Source organism: Anabas testudineus, chromosome 4 (genome assembly GCF_900324465.2).
Source record: "Anabas testudineus chromosome 4, fAnaTes1.2, whole genome shotgun sequence".
NCBI lineage: Eukaryota > Metazoa > Chordata > Actinopteri > Anabantiformes > Anabantidae > Anabas > Anabas testudineus.
Window position 1 is genome coordinate 12491065 of NC_046613.1, and position 24038 is coordinate 12515102.

General features: G+C 40.7%; 1 protein-coding gene across 1 annotated transcript in view; it reads right to left on the reverse strand.

Annotated features, from left to right (window-relative positions):
• faf1 (Fas (TNFRSF6) associated factor 1) overlaps positions 1 to 24038 on the reverse strand; it is a 57860-nt gene that overhangs the window by 26957 nt on the left and 6865 nt on the right. Inside the window, exons 4-11 of the mRNA XM_026345702.1 lie at positions 20982 to 21247; positions 20758 to 20849; positions 20311 to 20402; positions 13797 to 13902; positions 8698 to 8784; positions 1005 to 1100; positions 718 to 841; positions 537 to 600 (exon numbers count right to left, since the gene is read on the reverse strand). Of these exons, the coding sequence (XP_026201487.1) occupies positions 537 to 600; positions 718 to 841; positions 1005 to 1100; positions 8698 to 8784; positions 13797 to 13902; positions 20311 to 20402; positions 20758 to 20849; positions 20982 to 21247 (927 nt within the window). The remainder of the gene's footprint in view (positions 1 to 536; positions 601 to 717; positions 842 to 1004; positions 1101 to 8697; positions 8785 to 13796; positions 13903 to 20310; positions 20403 to 20757; positions 20850 to 20981; positions 21248 to 24038) is intronic.

The following is a 24038-nucleotide window of genomic DNA, read 5'->3' on the forward strand; positions in this document are numbered from 1 at the left end:
CAAAACAGGACCAAACGCTATGAATCTCGTGATTTGAGGACTTTGGGTAGTGTGTAGATTCCAATTTCTTTCGTTTGTCCACCAAAAACATGCTGTCTCATTAATGGAGGACAAATGTGGAGACGTGAGGAGGTGAAGTGTCTCACAGAGACCACGTCCGATGACTCTGCAAGCGATGTAACGTAATAAACAATAATGAACGGGATGATCGATCTACATTAACATTTATAGTTAAAAATCTTCTCTCTCCTGTCACACAAACGTACAGTAGAACAACACTTTATCTTCTTCCTGTATTTACTCTATATTTCCCACGGCAGAAACAATCTGACCAATAAGAGGAGAGGACGTTCACACGTAGTTTGAAGTGACGTGTTTTGGTTTGTTTGGATTTTTAGTCAGTGTGAAACGAAACCGAACCGAAGAGAAATTGATACAATGTTACAAACTCATTAACTGATTCGGACCAAAGCAAACGAATTAAGGTGTGAAAGCGACCTAAGAGAAGAACCTGAAATAGGTCTACTGTAGCTCACCTTGAAGAAAATTCGGCAGTAAAGTGCAGTAAGGCATCAGCTTCATTCTCACTATTCTCTGGCACTGTAAGACAGAAAGGAGTAGAAAGGCCAAGCTTTGGATAAATGAAATTTAACACAATGGCTGGAGCAACAATAGGAATACTAATTTAAAATCATTAAGCTAGTCCAGTGTACATACTCATAGGTGATTTCCGACAGCTTGAGGAGCCCATTCCAAACATCTCTGAGTCATCCACACCAAATTCTGACGCATCCTCGAAATCATCCCCCTCGCTGTCACTGATCATATGGACATCTGCACACTGTAAACAGAAAATATTCATTTGTCATTTCATGACCTATTACAGTAATTAACAACAGCACCTAGTTACACAGTTACTTTATGAGTTAGTTATGTATACACAGAGCCTAGGGGGAAAGGTAAAGGGCAACACAGATCATAAGAGAAACAGTGTGTGTATATACCTCTTCTGTGGGCTCCTGGGCATTCGCTGGTGACGACCTCCGACAAACACTGAGGTGATGGCAAGGATAGCTGATTCCAGAGGCCGCTAGCGTCATCTAAGAACAGGAAACACAATTTAAAAAAGAGTCATATCAAGTCTGTTTAATATGATCTGTGACTATTTTTGATAGTGGCCCAAACTTGGGGTACTCATTACTGACATCAAGCAACGTTGAGTGCTGTCTGTTCATCAGAGAGAGTGAATGGTTTTATTATTGTTACTTCCCAAAAACTTTGGTTTTACCAACTATGGCTTGATTAGCTCCAGCTGTTGAACCCCGAACTGTGTTAAAAGATATGCTATGACTTTCAAACACGGCTTGCTCATCTCCCTAATCAAGGGAAAACTTGGATGTGGTTTCTGTACACCTGCAGTAGCTGTTATTGTGATGGCAGTTTGTAGTAAGAGAACACCTGACTAATGAGCTCCCAGATCCAAAGCCAGGACTGAAAAAGTCAGCGTTCAGCAGGGACTCATTACAGCTTGCAGTATTGTTGATGTCCTAAGGGACACTGACAATACAGGTTGTTGCAGGGTGTACTGTGAAACAAAAGATACCTTGTTTTTCACCAACCTTTAAAAATAACTAAATGTCTTTTTTTGATTTCTACATGATGGCACCTTTGTTAATTCCAGTCAACAGTAACCAATGAACACAAGACTGGTAACAATCTAACCATGACTTAAAGCCTGAAGGCACTGATACTTCAACAACATATTCACTAAGGTTCTAATTGTTAGGAGCAGATCAGAAAGCCCAGATGCAAATATGTTTCTGGGAGAGTGAACTTCTACACAACAGGACAGAGGAAGGGCAGGCAGCCTGGGTGTGATAAGAGGTACAGAAGCTGCTCGTCCCCTGCAGAGGTCCTGTGATCTGCTCCATTGTCAGGTGCTAAGACACACAAAGAGCAGCTGGACATAGTTGAATCAGGAGACGATTACATGCAACGCCAATTGAGTCTGAAAAGAGGCTACGCAGACTGCAGGGAGTTTCTCTCTGTCTCTCTTAAAATAGATTGGTTCCTCATGCTGGCCTAAGCTTCTATAGTAGAAGCACTAGACCTTGTCAGCAACATGGACTTAAAAGTGAGTCCTGCAGTGTACCTTGCACTGATAAAAACCAAACTATCAGATAAGGTACCCAACTGTGCATTACATACCATCTTTTCACACTACCTTTCATTTTCATTGTTTTGCTGCAGACAAAAGACCTGCATATTTTTGCAAAAACATCTGACTGAATAGAAGTGGTGCTGACAGGACAATCATGGGATGATATACGTATTTCTTCCATTAGGGACTTTGTTATACTGTTATACTGTAACTCTGTTTTATGGTAATATTCAGAGTTTTTGACAAATTTATCCTATACTGTGATAAAGAAATGTATCCATATTGCAAAAACCTTCAAACACAACAATCAATTTTTTGTTGATTACTTCAATTTACATACCTATCTCAGATGTGAAACAATATGGACTGGTTACATATAGAGACTATAGATACACACTAAATAGATAATGAACTCAAGCTTGCTGATCACTGGGAGAGAAACTAATGTTTTACAAATTGCCAAATCTGAAAAAAAAAAAAAAGAAAAAACAAAAAACGAGTGATATACTTCAAACGATTACAGTATTGACCCCTGTGTCTTAAATTCCCACCAGCTCAGTAACCAAGGAGAAGATACACAAGAAATGCAGCAACTCCCCAGACAGTATGGGAATGAATAATATCCTGATGAGTATTCCTTTTTCATGTTGTCTTAAGCAAAGAAAACTCCTCAAACAAAGCAGTGGCTAGACTGAAATGCAATCTTGAAACTACACAAACCAAAAATGACATCACCGCTAAAGGGATAAGCCAACAGTGAAACGTCAGGTTTACTTGCCAGCTAAACTCATTGTTCACTGTAAAGGCCAAATGTATGATATAAAAACAGAATAAGAAAAACATAGCTTGTGTTTCACAGTGAGATGTAATTTATGAGGTCAACTTTATGAGGTTATGAACCAGAGGTGTGCACACACATAACCGAATAAAAAAAACAGACAGTGTTTCTTGTGTATTACCAATTAGTAGCAAGTGCACTCTTGACCATGAGAATTGTGTAAGTGTCACAGCAAGGACAGCTGAGTATCGCAGGAACACCTACGAAGAACACTTAACTGAATTGCCTTGTCTCTGCTCATGTAACTTAACTCTAACTAATTTAGCACACTGGTCCAATGTTATTCATATCTCTCAAGAAAATTTTTAGAAGGTAATAGAACAAAAACATGATGTCCCTTAAAAGTAAATATAAAGTAAGTAAGAACTAGTCTTTGAACGTGAGAAAAGCCAAGTGACTCAGAGATAAGCTATGGCCATTTGAGACCTGTGGGTATTGATGTGAAGGAATGGCCCCAAGTCTATTTGGCGCCAATCAAACATGAGAATCTTAACAGTGGCTGCTCTGAGGAACCCAAAAAACCTTTTACCCCCACTATTCACAATGACAGGCTTTCGTCTGAGACCCTAATAAGTGTATAAATAAAGTTGATCACTTCCCCTGTCAAAGACAGCCTGGAGGGTTTAGGATGACATGGATGCAAGGAGGGGAGATGGAAAAAGGAAAAAATTAGCTGAGTGCCTCTCAATCCTCTTCCTCGCTTTGACCCAATGGCTTCTCCTGATGTTGAAGTACACAAGTGCAGCTTGGCAGCTCAGCAGTAAAACGTGGAAACAAGGCCGAAGCGCCGCAGGGCACGGGGGTGGGGGAATGAGGCTAACCCCCCCTCCGCCAAAATGACCCTGTCCCACATCTCCACACAAAAGAACTGGCTCCTCTTTTTTGGATTCTTTTAATTAACACTTGCATTGAGGCTCTAAGCATTCAGGGGCCGATACAGGGAAAGAATTTTCTCTCTCCCTTACCCCCCTCCCTCCTTTGCCTCTCCCCTTCAACCCTTTCTTCCCTTCTCTACCCTTCTTTTTCTCCCTTTCTCTCTCTTCATTCTTTCTGTGTTTCATTTTTTTCTTTTCTAGTGTAGGCAGTGTTTGGATTAGGTGTCTGGCTGTGAGTGTGAGATAATTACTACTGACAGCTGCACTGACGGCAACCACAACCATAGTACCACCTTACTCCACATTCTCTTTGATGGGGCATGGGAAGACCAGTGGAAAAAGAAGTGAAAAGGGAAAATTATGAGATAGTGACAAGAAAGGAGATGCATACAGGTATGGGTGAGAAACAGTGACAATATGAGAAAAATAAGGACTCAATAGGGAGAACACAGACAAAAATCAGACAAGAGAGACTAAGCAGACCCCACCCTTAACACCTGTTGGTTTCTCTGTTTAGGCTCCTTTAAGCCTTGCTCAAGATATGTCATTCCTGATTACTGTCTAGGAGTGTGTACAGAGTGAGTCAGTCAGCCAATGTACGTACACACATACAAATGCAAATACGAAGAGCTTGAGGCTAAGGGAGGGATAAATAACTTGACAGTTCAATCAGAGGGATGCTTAACAGTGGGTGTCGAGGTGTTATCGCATCCATCTAGCATAGTGTTCACCCTCTATGCTCGTACGCCATAACGGGTCTAAAAGGTGACTAGGCTAATGAGGAGGAACATCCTCTTCATCTTCTAAAGGCAGAAACACTTCAGTGAGATGAGCATCACAGAAAGCATGAAAACAGATAAGAGAAAATAAGACAGACTACCTTAGTGCTGAACATCACCTGAAGGCAGCCAATCGCACAAGGGAAGGGGGCTCTGTCTGAGCTTACTGCTGAGCCATGTTGCTATGGAAACCACCATACCCCCCTGCCCCCTCCCCCCTCCCCCCCAAAAACGCAGTTTCATAGGACCCTATCAGGTAGAGAAGGATTCCATTAAGGCCAAATGGGAAATGGAGGGAGGTGCTGGCCTACAAGGCAAGCCACCTCTGCAGCATTAATACATTAGCAAATACCATGAAACACTGCATAAATGTCAGCAATTACTGGTTAGAAGGAAGGGTGGATAGTGGCGGGTGGTGAAGAAAGGGGGGACGTAATAAGGATGTCCCACTATCTGTCAATCACTCCAACAGGTGTGGAGGAAAGAGTGCCAATCAAAACCGCTCCAATGTGAGGTCTGTATGGAAACTCTACATGCTGTATTGTTGAGGCAAAGGAGTAGAATTAGAAAAGGAGACAAAGTAGACAAGAGAGGAGGCTCACTCAGCATATAGCAAACAGTACACTAAGTTGATGTTCTGTCTGCCTCTCAAACCAACCGTTGCTCAGACCTCTGTCATCATCTTCAGCAATGCTCAGAACAGCTTTGCCAAAGCCACAAGAATCAGGAGGACTTTGAAGGCAGCGCTAGATCATGGTATTTGAAAATAATGCCAGAGTATTTGTTCTAATCTACTTGGAGTAAAATGAATTCCATCAAGTTTTAACTATAGCAAAGTCCAACAAGTGTACTTTTCTCTGATGGAGGACTTTTCCAGAACTATTGAGACTGTTGAGATGCAGTAAACCCCATGAAAATAAAAAGAAATGCCAAAATAAACACACAAAATAAGACAGTGTGTTTCCCCACATGATCCTCTACTTGGCTACTCTGGCAAATACTACAAATTGTTTTCTAATTATTGTGTGAAGAGCACTGAAATAACAGCATATAATAAAAATATACTACGCAAAATTTCTAATTGTTTATAAATTATTGAAAGTGCACATTCATGTATCAGGTGTGCTTTGGAAAAATGTTACACCAGCATCACAAAGCATATTAAAAAAAAAATTGTTATGCTCACATTTGATATGATCACAACTAAAGGTGTTCAAATTTGGCACTAGAAATGAGCATCACCTCCCACTGCTACTGCTTCAACTTTGTGCTACTTGCTTTCACATTAAACTTCCTTAGTCTAACACCACATACAATAACACAATGGTCTAAATAAAGTGATCTGTAGTTCACTGCTATTTGAGCATTATCCATCCTGATCCAATTTCAGCTCTCCATAAAGCCTGAAGTAATTCAGAAAACAATAAACAATGAAATACATTGAGCGGACAGTATCAGGGAGGGTGACATAATGACTAGTTTCTCTGAAAGTTGAGAATTTCTCTCTAGCAAATTCATTTCCTTTGCTCCAACAATCCATGACACAATGAAACTAACAATACAACTCAGATAACGTTCTCACAACACAGAAGGAACTGATACTCTGAATTAATTTATCAACTGGATAAACATTTGGGCTCTTTGTTCCTATAAAAATAGTGTATATAGTATATATATACTATTAAATGACTGTATAATTCCACACTGGTACGTCACAGAAAATGCGATTATGGTGTGAAAATTTTAATATAAACCAAGAATGAAATGCATGAATGAAAAGAAACTTAGAATAGAATGTAATATAAATAATAATATCAACATCAGATCAACATAGTTAAATTGTGTGCTACAGACACAGTTTAGTTTGTACTCAAAAAGTATTCAAGTTCAATATCCAGCCATAGAAATAGAGCGCACAATAAAACACACTTTAGCTAACACACAAATGCAAATACACACACACAAAACACACAAGTATAAATGCAAGCAAAGCAGACAAACAGTTATATCACACACTTAAAGGCAAAGCACACTTAAATAGTAATCGATTCCACTGCAAGCGGGCTAGTGTGCACAGCTAAACGTAATCTGGGGCCTCTGGCTGCCATGTTTATTGGCCCAAACCCCGGGAGATGAGACTGGGCTAATGAGCTAGACACTAACACTGGCTCCCTACCCACCTGCTAGGCCAGCCAAGCCCTGGGCTTTCTCTGTTAATACCTTCAGACGTTTCAATAAGAGAGCTGTGGCTAGAGCAGAGGCCATTATTACACTTCAATCTCTGTGATTTTTAATATCTCCTTATCCAGGAAACACAGACGCCTTGGATGTGTGTTAGCCAGGTACCGACTGGGCCTATGATAGCACAATGAGTTGCAATCTATTCATGATCTCTGGCCATCATATCCACAGCTACCTACTGTATGGGGAATTTTGCTGAAACAGTACGGATCACAAAAGTACCAAAATAAAAACCACAGTGATTTGCTTTTATCCTTAACATTAAACTGAGAATGGTAGGGCTTGTCTGGTGAAGCAATTCACAAACATGCATGTTTTTAGTGTAGGTATTAAAGTAAGGGAAATTATGTTTTTAAAAAGAATTTACAACAATTTTGGAGCTGAAGGATTTTGTTTTCTTCTTTGTGTCTTTACAAAAGAAACACAAATAGAGTCTTGAGCTGAACACAACAAAAAAAAAAATTACTGTGGTTAACACTTCCTCTGTTAGTGCAAAAAGGAAAGTCAGAAAGCACAAGTTGCACATTGTGGTTGCAAACTTGAAAAAATAAGTAATTTGTTATAATAATAAGACACTTTTTTTTTTTTTTTCCCAGCGAGGTCAGTCATGTGCTTTCAGATTTGTACAAAGATTTCTGTTGTTGTTGAATCCCAGGCTGTTTACTGATCTCATAATTGGATGTCTACAAAGATAATGCTAACAATGATAAATCTCCATCGTACCAGTATAGTTTGTTTGGTGGTTACAGAGTTTACAATTGCCTGCCCCGAGCTGTAATGGCACAACATAAAGCAAACAATCTCCTCTACTGAAAGGCATGCATACCCTTTTATCCTTTGCCCTTTTAGGCACATTAATGGTGCAATGTATTTGCTTTCACTGCTTAATCTTGAAAGCGTTGCATCCAGTCATAAAACAGGTGCAGTTATTGTTTAATGACTGCGTTTTTGAAACATTAATAATGGTTGACACATAGAATAGACTGTATCCACCAAAACACTGTACATAGAAACCATGTGATCATTATTAACCACAAATGTGCACTGTCACTAGAAGAAGAAATACAAGCTCTGTAGTCTAGTAGCTACAGTAGAGTGAGTTCTGCGATATATGATAACACTTAAGGAAGAAAAAAAGAAACAAAGTCAATACCACTACTCTAAACCAAACAACAATCACATAGATCTAAGAGGAAAACGTTAGCTAGGGGTTAACACAAGAATGTGTGCACAACAGCTCCTCAATGTAGAATGATAAACCATTCCATACAATTAGCTTGGGAACACATGTGCTGTCAAAGAAGGGGTGAGACAAAAAGGGTCAGAGGTTCCACAAGGTTCTGTATGAAGGCCGCTTCTGATCAGCTTGACTATGTGCTGGGTGAATGGCTGGGAAGAGCAACCCTGGGACCAGAGAGGTCAGCAGGACTCAATGATGAGAGCTTTAATGTCCACAAATAGAGGACGCAGGATGGGAACCGTCTTTGACATCTTAATTAGTTTCAACATCTTACTCTCATGCTTCTGACAGATGTTTTGGCACAGATCACAGAGTACAGAACAGTTTCCACTGAAATATGCAAGTGTTAGATATGTGTAAATGAATAATTTGTAAAACATGGACCTTAATATGTGTTGACTTTTAATATCTTTCACAGTCAACATATAGGTATTCTTTGCAGTACACAACAAAGCTAGGGCAGATTCCCTGTGTATAGATTTCCTTTACATCTGGTCTATAGACTCTGTGTAAAAAGTTTTAATTTTATTTAATTTAATTGCGTTTTTGTGTGTGTTTCTTACAGAGTCATCAGAGGCTGATGCAGGCCATCCCTCCCACTGTTGATGTCGGACTGGGATGTTGGTCAAATCTGAAATGTTCCTTTTCACCTGCAAACAAAGAAAAGTATTTTTTTCTGTTTACAAAATACAAAAATTAGATACAGTGCAGACTATATTATAACATCATAGAGTGTAAATTATTTTTTACAAAGCTGTGGTTTTTCCAATAAGATTTCTTTCTTTCATCACAATCATTTCATCACAAGATCAGATAATATTATAATATTGTCAAGAGTACTTTATTAAAATTTTACAAATTTTTACAGGGCCTATAAAAACTATATAAAATAAAACTAGGATCAAGGCAAAGAACTAAAGGAGGAGAAACAGACATCCAGTGTTATCAACATTCTTCAGATGCCAAAGCTAATGCCCAGCAACAACAGCCCCACGCTCTGAAATGAACAGTATTTCTCTTCTCCCATTCATGTGCAGACGCTGTATCTGCATCACTTAATAACGTTCCGTGCTTTTAAACAGTTAGCAGCCAGCAGCGCCTGTCCAACCAAGCACTGTGTTACACCGTCCAGTGGGTTGTTGGTTTAAAGCCCTAACGCCAGCCTGATGTGCGCCAGACGAAGCTGATCAAAGCCGCATCGTCTGAGTGCTGGCGGCCGTGGATTCTAGTGCATTTATTCAGCCGAATTCTGCCCTTCAGGCCTGCAGGGCTGGACACTGATGCTGAGAAAACTGTCTATTGTAGAGCAAAGATCCGTCTACACACAGGTCAAATCCTGTCTTTGTAAAAAGCATTGAGAAGAGATGGATCCTTGGGTATTTGCAGGGCTTGCTGATCATGCAGGTGGAAACTTAGAGAATGCTACAACCACAAAGTCAAAGTCGTTGTCAGGCAAAGGAGAAAAACAGCAACAAAACACTGAACTGTGGGTGCAGACTCCATTTGGGCATTTGCAACTTAATACTCCAGTACTACCACATATTATCACAATTTGCACCTGCCTACGTACCTGTATGTGAGTTAATGCACACAAAGAAATGACCGGCTACTTGAATAAATCTAAAGCTGAATTTATCCCTTCATCACATACATGTTCTATGTAAGGAATCAACCTCTCAAAGACAATATATCTTATTTGTGGTGGGCCTGGCACAGCAAAGCAATTTACAGTACAAACAAGGGGATAAAAAAATAAAAGAACAATAATAAATGAGTGGCACAGTCCATCCTTTGTCTTTCTGTCATAAATCCCACACCACACTCCTCTGTGCCTATCCTTATGAAGAGAGGCTATGGCCAGGATACCAGGCTGGGGTCAAAGCGGGTGGCCAGTGTTATTACAGAGTGTAATATCTATGTTTGACCAGCCGGACTACAGGGATTTGACTGACCGGCTGGCCGGCCGATGAATAGAGGGGAAAAGGGAGGAAAGGAGAGGCATAAACACTAGTAATGAAGAGGCTTCAGTCAGAGGTTAAAGCAGCATCAGAGAAACAACAAACTAACGCCCACCACAGAGAGAGTGAAGGTGAGAGGTGGAAGAGGAGTGTGGAGACTGACAGAAAAAGGCACCTGGCAGAGGACAACATGATCTCACCACATAAAAGAAAGCTACACAAAAGGCCTGCCCACCTGAAACTACACTACTAGGGATCTGGAGCCAGTCAGTCAAATAGGAGCTCTTTACCAATATGAAAAGTATGGTGCCATTAAAGAATCTGATTAAACCAAATCAAATTTTAAAAAAAAATTCTTTAGAACACATATAAACTGAACAATATGGTGACACAATCCCTTTCACTAGCTTCTCGAGGTAGATTTTCTTATAGTGTGTAGCTACCGAGATTTGCTGGGCACAGTAGCCATCATTGAGGGAGCAAAACTGTCTAATACTGCCCCCTGTCAGCGACATCAACCGATGTCCATACATAACTATAACGTTAGAGTGCTACAAATAAAAACATTTGCATTTATTACTTGACACAGAGTAACACCTTTCTCATAAAAGCCTACTTACAATTGCCAGCTTCAACTTGTTAGTCCAAAAGCAGTGGGTTGTTAGACAACACTAGGTTTTGTAGATTAATAAGTAAAACGTGATCCCAATAGTGAAAAACTCTCTCATGAAAGATATTCATCAACCTCACTTGTAGATAAAAAGCTAAAATGTCTTTAACAGTGCAGAACAGTGTTTAAAGTCTTAATAGCAAATACAGCACTGGTGATTTGTGTGTTCGTATGAGATGAGGCAGGGGTGTATGAGCCAGTTACAACTTTGACTAGACTGGCTGTGGTGCAGAGATGCTGGGCAATACGCCTCACAGCAAAATTAATGATCCAATCATTGTAAATGCCAATTGCATGTAATCCCTGGCTGGAAGCAAATCAAAGAGAAGGAAAGGTTTCTATTAAACAGTCACAAGCTCTCTCTTGCTCACTCTCTTTCTTGGTCTCCCCTAGGCACCAGATGCCTTTCTTTCATTCCTCATTCGATCCAACCTTCTTTATTTCTCCTCTGTAGCCCTGTCTGCATTTGGTTCCTATATGTCTCCCAGCTGCGGTGCAGGGATGGGGCCCAGGCCCAGTCCTGGGGGGGGGCAGTAGAGGAGGGAAATCCCCAGGACAACTGGTCTGGTCACGGACAACGCAGGACCCAGCAGCCATCCCTATTCTGCCTTCTACTTCCCTGGCAAACATTTGCTCTCCAGCTTAGCTCCACAGCTAGCCAGCAACTTACCCCCACACTCTTGTCAGGCAATGCCAATCACAACCTACACAGCCCTGCACTTTAGAGATGGAAAAGAAAGAAGGTAGAGAGGAGACACTGGGAGAGAGAGAGATGGAGAATGAAGGAAGAGAAAGGGAGGGGCAAGGGCAGTTCCCTGAGAGCCACAAGGCAAAGCCAGAGCCTTTGGCAAAGACAAACAGAAGACAGGACTCTATCCCTATTGATATGCACAAGCAGGGACCATCGGCTAGACTTCAGCTAAGACAAAAGGGAGAATGGGGAGAAAAAGGTGCTCTGTAGTGGAGTCCATATGTCTGTGAGTGGACACAGTATGGGGAGAAAGGGGAGCCAGGGAAGCTGAATATTGTGTTACTTCTTTGTTGCATTCATAAGTCATCTTAAGATGCCAGAAATACATTCATTCTCTTGCTTAAATCTTTTATTATGTTTTTTATGTTAGTATTTCACAAGCTAACTTCTTATCAGAAGGTATACCAAAGCATCTTCACTGAGGTCACACACCCAACTACTTTTTGATTGCCTCTAGTGACTGAACATATACCTGCAGCTCTTTGCTTTGGCTACTGAACCTTTTAAACCCTTTAAATCAGTGTCTATATATATCTAACACATTACAGTAATAAAACGTTTATTCCCTCACTAGAGAGTAAATATATAAATACCCTGGTTAACATCAGGCAAAGAGAGTCCAGATCTAGGCAGGTTAAAGTTCTGGGCCTTATTTTCACCGCAGGGGGCCTTGAGATGCCTAAAGACAAGCATGCGTAAGGAAAAGACTGTGACATGGAGGCCTGTTTAAGCCCACATTGTCCCTTCTCGATCCCCTGTGGCCTCTTACAACACCCCCACCAAGCCAACAGTCCTTAGCCTCCTTTCTGTGTCCATGGTTCCCCCCTCCCACACCACAGGAACCCCTCACCAGTGTTTGTAATCCCAGCAGAAACACTTAAGGTTCACAGTGGGTGCTCATCAAAACCATCTGCCTGAGAAAAGAGTGAGAGAGGAAAAGAGAGATGATGGAAGGAGGAAAAAAAGGAAAGAGTGAAGGAGGAGAGGGGGAAAAACCAGGGAGGGAAGCTGCCTCCTCCAGTTCAGATGTTGGTTATACTAATCTGTTCAATTAGCACCACTACAAGCCCTACTAGTAGCCTGATTATTATTAGTGTAATCTTCACCCACAGTGAGGAGCCAGGCCTGAGCAACACAGGCAACAATGAGCAAAGGAGGACACCTTTCACTAGAGTAAATAATTACACTACATGTGTAACACAAAGGCCATAAAGGATAACCAAACTGAAAAACACAAAATCTGCTTACTTAGCTTAAAAGCGATGCCTTTAATATCTTACACGTGAAGTAAATCAACATAGGATATTCTCTGACCCACCTGATCTGTCTTTGAGAGCTAATTTCCTTTCACCTGTGACAGCGGGCTAGCCACAGTGAATAATAAATGATGCCTGCTCAGGTCTCCCTCTGCACGTGGGGTTAGCATACAGGCCATTATTATAAGCGTGGAGGTGCTGGTTTGAACACATAAACAGGCCCAAACCTACACAGACACTTATTTATCTACATAGAAAAGCAAGCACACATATTTTCATACTCTTCAATCTTTAATCCATTCACAGCTATGATAGAGCATGGACAGAGAGGTGTACAGCTTTCACAGTGGGTCCAGTATGAGTAACTATAAATATTTCATACACTACCAAACCTACTGTTTAGTTTTAGATGAAGAAAATGAATGGACTCAGTCTTTTTCCATTGCTCCTATGTGCCTAGATCAAACAATATTCAGCCATTTAAAGCACCTCCTAGACTGCTGAGAGAGAGGGAGAAAAGCGCTGCATAGGGGAAGTGTGGAGAAAAAGAGGGGGTTGTACCAGACTGCAGCTGTGAGAGTAATTATGTGTTCGGAAATGTGATCATTTGTGATGAATAATGAATCGATGGCTGAGATAGACTAGCAATGTTTGGCAAATGGAATGAAAGCTGTGTTATGAGAAACCAGAATCAGGTACAATAATATTGTGTATTTGAGATTCCATCTGTGAGTTACTTGAGCTTGTGTGTGTGTACATAGAGAGTGACTTGCTGATGTTCCCATACACCAATTAGTCATACTGTAACACCAAAAGAAGGCTGTGGTTTTAGTGTTATGGTAAACGGGGGTCAGCATACGCACTCTGACCAGTCTGTGTGTACAGAGATCCACACACTGCACTTTGTGCCACCTGTCAATCGATGGCCAGCATTACATTTTGTGTATACCGATGCCTGTTCACCACAGCATTAAAAGCACCTCGTGGTTTGATTGATGTATGGTCTGTGCGCATGATGGTGTTGTACCTCTTGAATGGTTCTGGAGCCAGGGAAGTTGAGGCTGTAGTCCCTCTGGGCCTCACGGTGGCTGATGACCAGCAGAAAGTTCTGGTTTAATGACTCTTGGAGAGCACTAAATGAGGAGAGAAAACATTAAAACAGTAATAAATAGGGATGAACATGGAAAAAGACCAAAAACATAAAATTAAGCAGAAAAGCAGAAAATGACATGACAAGAAATAAAGGAGGGAGGCAAAAAAAACAAAAAAAAAAACATTATCACCAAGAGCGGCTGAGTCAAGTAAAGGGCAAGCTGAAACTTGTTAACTAGCAGTATCGTGCTGGCCCACAGAGAGGTGGGTGCCTCCTCAGGGGACTATTTGCCCACTTCACTGGTTGTGTCATAACAAGCCTGGCCAGAGCTTCGCTCAGCACAGCAGGCTACCACAGCTATGACCACCTGCACGGTAACAGCATGGAGTCCATCAATCTGCCTTATAGCTAACAAACCTGAAGAGTGTTATGACAAAAACCCAAGCGAGCCTTCAGCACCATCCTAACTTTTACTTTGACATTGCCTGCAGTAGCACAGGATTTGATGGGGTTATTGAACCTTGCCAGTAATTTCACAGTTACTCTATACTATATTCTGACTTGCAAAACCTCTTTGGAAACATCGCCAACTCCCCATCTGTTTTCAGTTGTTGAAGAAGGATGGAAAATGCTGCAACTACTTTTATACCAAGCCAAAAAGAGCTGTAAAGAGCTATTATTGTGCATCATGATACACTACCTCTTCAGCAGATGCCGATGGATTACTGCCGTATTTAGCTACTTCACACTCTCCCTCTGTTTTCTGTAACTGAGGTAACAATAATGACTGTGTATAGCCATATCAGTTCAATTGCAGGCTACAGTAAGTTGTGCGAATGACCTGTCAATGAATGGGTGATTATGTAATGCTACTACCCTAGTGATACTATCTCTATGTGCGTCAGTTCTTACATGGTGAAAACCTCTTACATTTCCAACATGGACCAAAAATGACAAGAACACTAACACCATATTTCTCTGTAAGCAGTGACTGACCTGTCCAAGCGACCTAAAATAGCAGTTTCTCAAATGGCACCATAACTTCAACAGCTTTCAGCAGTGTCAGAGACAATGTCTGCAAATGATGCAAACGAAGACACTGTGTGCTTCACGTAGAGAGGAGGTGGTGGGGGAGTCAACTTTTGGAAGCTTCATTTACAATAAGCTGTGAGGTTAAGTAGCGTTTTGAGCAAACGCCGGGTCTGTGAGGCTGAATATCAATGGGAGGCTTAAGGGCCGAAGCAGGCACTTAATCAGGGCTCAGAACCCAAGGAGAGGAGGAAGAGTTGAGAGAAAGAGAGGGATGGGGGAATTAATATGTAGCGCACACATTAATTATGCAATCACACCCTTAATCTGCTCAGATCTGGACGAGCTTATGTTAACAGAAGCTCAAATTTACTGTAATGACAGCATATTTACATTGACTAAAACTACGAAATCAATATGTAAATGTAATGTTTGTTGTAGCTAACTGGAGAAGATTGGAAATGTGTGGAGTGGGAAGGATGGATGCATATGTAATAGGGCTGAGCAGAAGGATGAGAGAAATGTGTGTGCATGTGTGTGACTCAGAGAAGGAGAGAGAGGAGAGTGGGGTAAGGACACATAAATAAGGATCTTGCTAATATCATGATTATGTTTGGACACAGTCCCGAGCTGCTGCTGGCAGGCAGCTAGACTCCTAAATAGACAGAGATAGAGGGTAAACTGAGTGGAAGTGTTACTCTGTCCTTCCAAGCAAAGAAGGAACATCTTATCAGTCATTTATGGCAGACTGACAAGCCATTTGGTGCATGTGGGGGTGGAGTTCTGTTCAAGATTTACTTTGAAAAAAAAAATCACATCACTTAATGTGGTCTTTAGTACAAATATAGCTACTCAAAATATAAAATATACAACAAGGGGAAAAACCTGCCATCCATAATGAGTCATTTCTTTATCATTTGTGATCTGTCTGAAAAGAACTGCTGGTTCAAATATGAACAAACACCCATGTTTCATGTTTAAGGTCCCTTTATCTTTACCGCCTTCACCACTGATATTGTCAAAGCTGTTGTCTTCTGACAGAAGCAGGCCCTCAAGCAGTAAAGGGTTGAATTGTGGATTTCTCAGTGTTTGCTTCTGCCTTCAGAGGTCTCTTTCTCACTCAACACACACACTCAGTGACATCTAGGTCGGCCTGCAACATCTCTGGAGGTAGTTGACATGGCATAAGGGTACTGGGAGGAAAATGTCATTTAACTTTATGGACAGAGAAAATGGAGCATTTTGCAGGGGAGAAGAGCAGGCTAAACAGATTGGTTTCATTCTGAGGTAAGCCCATCGCCTAAGCTGCAAGTCCCCACGGCACAGAGCAGACTCTAGACCTTATTAAACTAGTACTGCCAGACACAGAGACGCGCACGCACATGCACACAATGTGACATGTGCCTGCAAAACACAAATACCCATACACACTGTCATATACACAGTCCCCTCAACCTCTGACACATACTCACTACAATAACGTGCGTTTCTACCTTTTAGAGACATGCTTAGAAACATAAAACACAAAATGATAAATGCTGGCAGATCACCTTGCCTCTAAAACATACAGAGGAGGTCATGACGCACACCCAGGGTCTTCTTACCTCCTCCACATTTTGCATCCGCAACAAAGCAGAAGGATACGGAATCGTTCTGGCTCTGTTCTGTTCTGGTCTCCCATCTTGTTCCAAACTTAATTAGCATGGTAACTATTAGATACTTCTCCTCACGGCTACTTTAGCTAACCAGCTAGCTATATTACTAAAGCATCTGTGTATCTGATAGCTGACACACAGAGGGAGAGGTGACTGGATAGGAAGCTGGAATAAAAAAATAAAAAATAATGAATCATTTTTGCTATTTGAGATTCCTTTGAGTTCAAATTAAAACAACCTTTCATTGGCAAACATGCTTGCAGAGAGCAGGAGCGGAAAATAAACAAGAAAGGAAACAGGCTCCATTGAAATATTCATCAGACTTCATCATTTATGCAGGAGAGCTACTCCTCCTCAACAACCTCTTGTATTCACAAGCAGTCATCAATATGGCCACAGAGAAAAAACCTTCTTTAGACCGGGTTTTAACACTGCTGTACTAAATGCACACCACACCACAAACTAAATAACTACCTGAGATGGATGGTGCTCAAAGGAAATTCTCCCCAAGCCTCAAGATTTATTTCTAATCAAACAAGACAACTAAGAGGAGTTTACTCAGCAGGATCATAATGACAGCAGCACTATTTAATCAGTCGGTTTGGTTTAGGTATGTGTGCCGCATGAGCCGAGCTCTACAAAGTAATTGCCAGGAATATTACCATTTATGGGACATTTGCATTTTCACTCAGCAACAATTTGAAGCAAATAAACACAGTGAAATTAAATTTGGGTGGATTACTGTGTTTTCAGACTAAAACCACTGAATACAGTTTACAAAACAATGGTGTCATAAACGTTCAAATTCATAATATATACATTAAGAGTAACGGAGAATATATATAATATGATTTTATTATTAGACAATAAGTATAGTTTTCTCAGAAAAAAAAAACTGGCAGTTCATTTCCCTTGCCTTTAGGATGTCTGTCTGCAGATCTTTGCTTCATAACACAAAAGTACAATATGTTCCTACAGAGGTATCACTGTGTCTCTATTAAATACTAAACCACATCGCTTGAACTCTGCCCTTTAAATGACTGCAGATGTGAATTATGCACAATTAATATGAAACTATTATAGAACAGCTTTGTGTCCTTAATGAGTTAATAATATAATAAGTTAGATATGTACAAATTCTAATTCAAGCCAAGCGTTAGCAGATCAGATCAGTTCACATTAGCACCTTCAGTGGTAAGGCAGTGATAATGTTTGCTTTAGGCTGAGGAGTTTACTGGCGCAGAACTCAATCTGGTGCAACACACTTGAACACAGTGCACATAAATTGAATGGACTGTGGATATACTGTGTGACCACTCTTTATTTTTTATTGAAGGCTGATAGCTTGTCTAGTCCCACTACAGGGGAGTGCTCCCTTATATTCTGTGATCTGTCACCTATACTCTCCCAGTATGACAGCAGGATCACCATAACACACACACAGAGACACCCATTTATACAGAAATGCATGCGCATACACACAGGAGCCCACCCACTCCATTCAGCCCCAAGTGTCCGCAACCAAAATAGCTGACACAGAATAATGAGCTCCTGACACCCAAAATGATATCGATAACACTTGGAGAAATGGCAACGGTGCTGCTAAAAAGACAAGCAGTTAGTGGGGGAGTGAGAAGACAAGGAGAGACAGAGAGGAGACAGCAAGGGAGGGAAAACTGGGGAGATGAGGGCTATTAGCTGCCAACACAATATAACTACCACTTAGCCTAACTAGCGGGAAAAGCGGCAAACTGCCAAATGACTTCTTTTACAAGTGTTCTTGTGACATGTGGACGCTTGCTTGGCTGCTACCATGAGGAAATGTGGGGAGAGCTACAGTGAAATTTTTATTTTAAATCCACTGTAAACAAACAGACTAGGGCCATTATACGTGACACTGAACAACTCTCTCTAATCTTGGCCATGTATCTGAAAGAAGAACTACAGATTTTGTTTTAAAGATCCACTATTATTAATCAATGTATTTTTTGTGTTGATACTATGTATTTTCATAATGTTGTAGAAACACAGTGAATGTTTTACTGAAAGGTGTCCCTGGATGTCCTTATATTATTCACAAACCTCCTAAAAAGAAATATGATTTTTTTTTTTTTTTTTTCAGTATTTTAAATTGGAAATTGAGAATCCAATAATGCTTTACCAGGGGGTCTAGTCATTATCATAGACAAACCTAAGATGACAATCCTAAAGAAATATCTTTCTCATGAAACATTACTTTCAATACTATAAGAAGGGAACATAATTAGACTCTTTAACAATGCTGGTGATTAAAAAAAATAAAGGAAACCCCTGTTAATTTGATCTTATTGAGGGGCTAAAAAATAATGAGCAGCACAGGGTTCTAAAAATATGAGACACTCCTTTAATAATTACAGGACCGGCACAGTACATCCTAATCTTGCTCATTTGCCCTAGAACCGTCTGAAAACCACACATGCAGTTAAGCCGAGCACAAGGACAACGAGATCCAGCATACACACACACACACAAACACACGACAATCAGAATCTTTCCAAACATACATATAATGGAGAAAGCCTACACAACAAACAATAAACTAAACTCATCAAAAAATGTCCACACAAATACAAAATACCTTACATGCATACAGATACAAACATCTATTTTTACTTTCTGTTCTTCAAATTAAAAATGAGGAATGAACAACGAGTCTCGGTCACCATACAATAAGCAGGTAAATAAGAATACAGGTGGAGGATATTTATCTGATACTAATAAAAGAACATTCACACGTCCAGCTGCCATCTGCGATTATATAACTGGTATGACTGGACACTGAGCTACCTGACATTTCAGAAGAAAGGTTGCTAATACTGCATTCACTCAAACAAACCAAACCTCTGGACAGAAAACACTGGCTTAATGAAGCTTTGTCAACAAATCTTTATTGGCACCGGGAAGGATCACCAGTGTGACCAACTGGTGGGTTTTGAAAAGAGAACAAACAGTAGACAGGACGTGCAATATCATATCATATCATTCTCTAGCAAGTTGAGTTAGCAAGCAACAATGTCTGGGTAAAAAATCCCAAATGGAAGAGAAAATTATTATTTACACAAGAGAGGCTGTGGCGACAGACATTTCTCTCAAAATGTCACAATGGATGTGAGAAAATGAATGTGCACTAACAGGTCAAATGTCCATTAATATACCAATGAAAATGTTTTTTTTCCTGGCTTGAACCTACAGACAGCTTCTCCATGACTGGACGTAGACCGCCACCTGGTGTTCATCTTTAAATGCTACACTTAGAAAGACACCTTCACTTTAGAAAATGTTTGTTTTAAATGAATAAAATCCCCACTAACCAAATGACCAGGTGAAACGTTGAAACATGACTACAGGAGGGGTTTTAGACTTTCCTTGGGTCCAGTCAAAGGTTTTAAGTACTGTACATGGAATAGCTCTAGAGAGGCCTGAAGTGTGCAATGTCCTGCAAGCTATAATTGCCGCAATAGGAGCTTCTATAAGGTACTGCATCAACCAGACTCTGAACACATTGGTCGATGAAAGATTTCAGTTTTTGATTTGATAGATTTGTACTTCTAAACTCCTAAAAATATGTCTTTGTCATTATGAGTTACTGGGACTGAGAAGAAGAAATGCTGTTTTAACAATTTAAAGTAAAATCCACAACAAAACAAATTGACCAAATACTTTCTAAAGCCAATATATGTGCACCAGGATGTCAAGAGTGGGATTTGTGAGTGTGTGCTGAATACCTGTTTTTGCTGGTACTGGCAGTAGGGGCGATGTCAGGAGTCAGGACATACAGGCTGTTGTTTTTGGGCAGATGTAAACTTTTCAGCAGCGTCTGTTTATACACAAGGATAAATACACACATTCAATTTTGTCAAAAATGGTCCACTTCAATGTTTAGTATGACCACTAATGGTTTCAAAGTATATTTTGAGTCAAAGTATAATACTAAAGCTAAGTGTGCTAAGTAGTACAACCTGATAACAGTGTACAGGCAGGGAATTAAAATACACCAAATCGTGTGAAAACATCAAGAAATATTCAGCTAAACATCTAAATTAAGTATTAATAATAAATAATAATAATAATTAATTAAAGACAGTGTTTGTAAAAACAAAGCAAAAACGTCTTAATGGCCCTTTTTCCATTAGCAAGCTTATTACAGACATTTATAAAGACTGGTAACTCACACTATCAGATACATCTCCAGCCTTCCAGCCTTTCAACTGCATTTTGGACACTGGAACTCCAAGTTCTGTCTCAAGGATTTGTTTGATTTCTCCTGCAAAATAGATTTATGTAGACCAATGCAGACGAAACGTTGTATTTCAAATTAACATTTACCCACAAAATGTCAGGATGATGTGTTGATTATAATACACAGCATGTACATCAGTGTTTGTGAGGTGCTTACCGACTGTGCTTCCTTCCTCCAGTACCAGCTCGACAGAGCGTTGCCGGTAATCCACCCTGAAGTTGAGCATCCTGGGCTGACGCTCGACAATGTGTCGGGAGGAGGGGTTGATGGAACAAAAGGCTGAAGTTGAGGACGATGGGGGAGAGGAAGATGAAGATGAAGAGGAGGGGTGCGGAACTGTACCGCCAGCTGCTGCATCGGCTGCTTCTGATTGGCTAGGAGGTGCAAACATGCTGGCCTGGCTCGCCTCGCTGGAAAAGTTGCTGTACAGAGGTGAAGAGGTTACTGATAATGTGGAGGATTAAGTGCTGCATTTTCATACCTTCATATCTTAAAAATCTCAGGGAGTTTCACAGACATTGCAAAGTACAAAAATTTGATTCAATTCAATTTTATTTGTATAGCGCCAAATGACAACAGATGTCATCTCAAGGCACTTTACAGTGTTTAGGTGTAAACCCTTACAAAATATAACTGTATACAGAATTGACTGCCTCCCATTCCACATCTGGAAACTCTAGGAACCACAAGTAGACCTGCAATCTGAGATGTGCTGAGAAAAAAAACTACACTGTATTGCCAAAAGTATTCGCTCACCAGCCCTGTCTGCATATGAACTTAAGTGACATCCCATTCCTAATCCATAGGGTTCAATATGACGTCAGTCCACCCTTTGCAGCAGCTTCAACTCTTCTGGGAAGGCTGTCCACAAGGTTTAGGAGTGTGTTTATGGGAATTTGTAACGATTCCTCCAGAAGCGCATTTGTGAGGTCACACACTGATGTTGGACAAGACAGCCTGGCTCTCAGTCTCCGCTCTAATTCATCCCAAAGGTGTCCTATCGGGTTGAGGTCAGTCAAGTTCATCCACACCAGACTCTATCATCCATGTCTTAATGGACCTTGCTTTGTGCACTGGTGCACAGTCATGTTGGAAGAAGAAGGGGTCAGCTCCAAACTGTTCCCACAAAGTTGGGAGCATGTAATTGTCCAAAATGTCTTATTATGCTGAAGCATTCAGAGTTCCTTTCACTGGAACTAAGGGGCCAAGACCAGCTCCAGAAAAACAACCCCACACCATAATCCCCCCTCCACCAAACTTTACACTTGGCACAATGCAGTCAGACAAGTACAGTTCTCATGGCAACCGCCAAACCCAGTCTCATCCATCAGATTGCCAGATGGAGAAGCGTGATTCGTCACTCCAGAGAACACGTCTTCACTGCTCTAGAGTCCAGTGGCAGCTTGCTTTACACCACTGCATGCAACACTTTGCATTGCACTTCATGATGTATAGCTTGGATGCAGCTGCTCGGCCATGTAAACCCATTCAACGAAGGTCTCTGCACACTGTTCTTGAGCTAATCTGAAGGCCACATGAAGTTTGGAGGTCTGTAGCGATTGACTCTGCAGAAAGTTGGTGACCTCTTCACACTATGCGCCTCAGCATCCGCGGACCCCTCTCCCTCAGTTTACGTGGCCTACCACTTCGTGGTTGAGTTGCAGTCGTTCCCAAACATTTCCACGTTCTTATAATACAGCTGACAGTTGAGTGTGGACTATTTAGGAGCAAGGAAATTTCACGACTAGATTTGTTGCACAGGTGGCATCTTATCACAGTTCCATGCTGGAATTCACTGAGCTCCTGAGAGCGACCCATTCTTTCACAAATGTACAAATGTTTGTAAAAACAGTTTGCATGCCTAGGTGCTTCATTTTATACACCTCTGGCCATGAAAGTGCTTGGAACACCTGATTCCGATTATTTGGATGGTTAAGCAAATACTTTTGGCAATATAGTGTATGAGGTCTTTGAGTTTGGAGTTTGATTATTAAGTGCTTTATGTGTAAGGAGAAAGATTTTTAGTTCTATTCTGGATTTTACAGGGAGCCAATTGAGAGAAACTTATGTAGGAGAAATTTGAAAAGTTAGAGAAGTGATAAGTTAGAACAGCCAAAAAATAAAAGATTCTCTCAGAAACAAAACACAAAAATATGCCAAAATTTAGCTTTCTCTCCCTTCCACCCTGTACAATATTTGCTTATTTTCTCTTATTTTTTTCTTTGCTGCTTATTTAATGTATTATCTATACTTGCCACCACACAGTACATAAAATCTTGTTTCCCTTTTGACCATGAACAAAGTGTGCCCTTTGTTTCTTGAAGTGCAAGAAGCAACTGTCTTGTAAGCTGAGTGCCAGACTCAGGCTTTTTAACAAAGCCTGTATTTTATTTGGTCCAACACATTAGAGAGGGCAGTGTCCAGAGGCGCCAGCTGACTGTCAGCATATACAAAGAGGGGGAGAAATTAATGCAGTAAAACTGTCTCCTTCAACAACAAGTTAACTTTAGCAACTAACCAACTACGTGACTATCCAAATCTTCCCTAAAATAGCAACTGGACAAAGCAGAATAGTTACTGAAACAAAGAAAAAGAGTGAGCCAATGTTTATTAATGACAGAGAGGAAAGAAAAAATATAAAACAGACTGTTTCTTCTGATTGAAAGCCATGTGTGAGTTAATTAATGTAAAAACACAATATCTCTCTCTGAAATTGTACAGAAATACAGATTGGGGAAACGGAAGAAAGCCATATGTAAATGTGTGAAACATTTACCAGCCATGTTTGCCGAGGGCTGTTGAGACAGTATAGTGAAATAGACAGTGAACCAAACTACAGCAACTACCAATTCACAAATGTGCCATAAGGGAAACAGGGGTCTCCTGAACCAAACTTGGCACACCAACACTGAATGCCGTTAAATTGTCCAATCTAGCTGTTTGTTCTTTGGGCCATGCTGCACTATGTCTACAGTAGATGGCACTGTCCTCTTGTGCAGTCCAGCGTAGAATTGTTGAGCACTGTCTAGAACACTGCCTGAAATCAACAGAGGGTTTAGCATTTTTATTAAGCTCTACCAGGTGACATTTTGGATGCCCTAAGAAACTCCGATCGCTGATGAACAAGGTGAGCTTCTTTTCATTTGAAATTTTCTTTGGACACAAGTGGGGAGGGAAATGCATTTTAGAAAGGAGCATAGGCTCCAGCTGGCC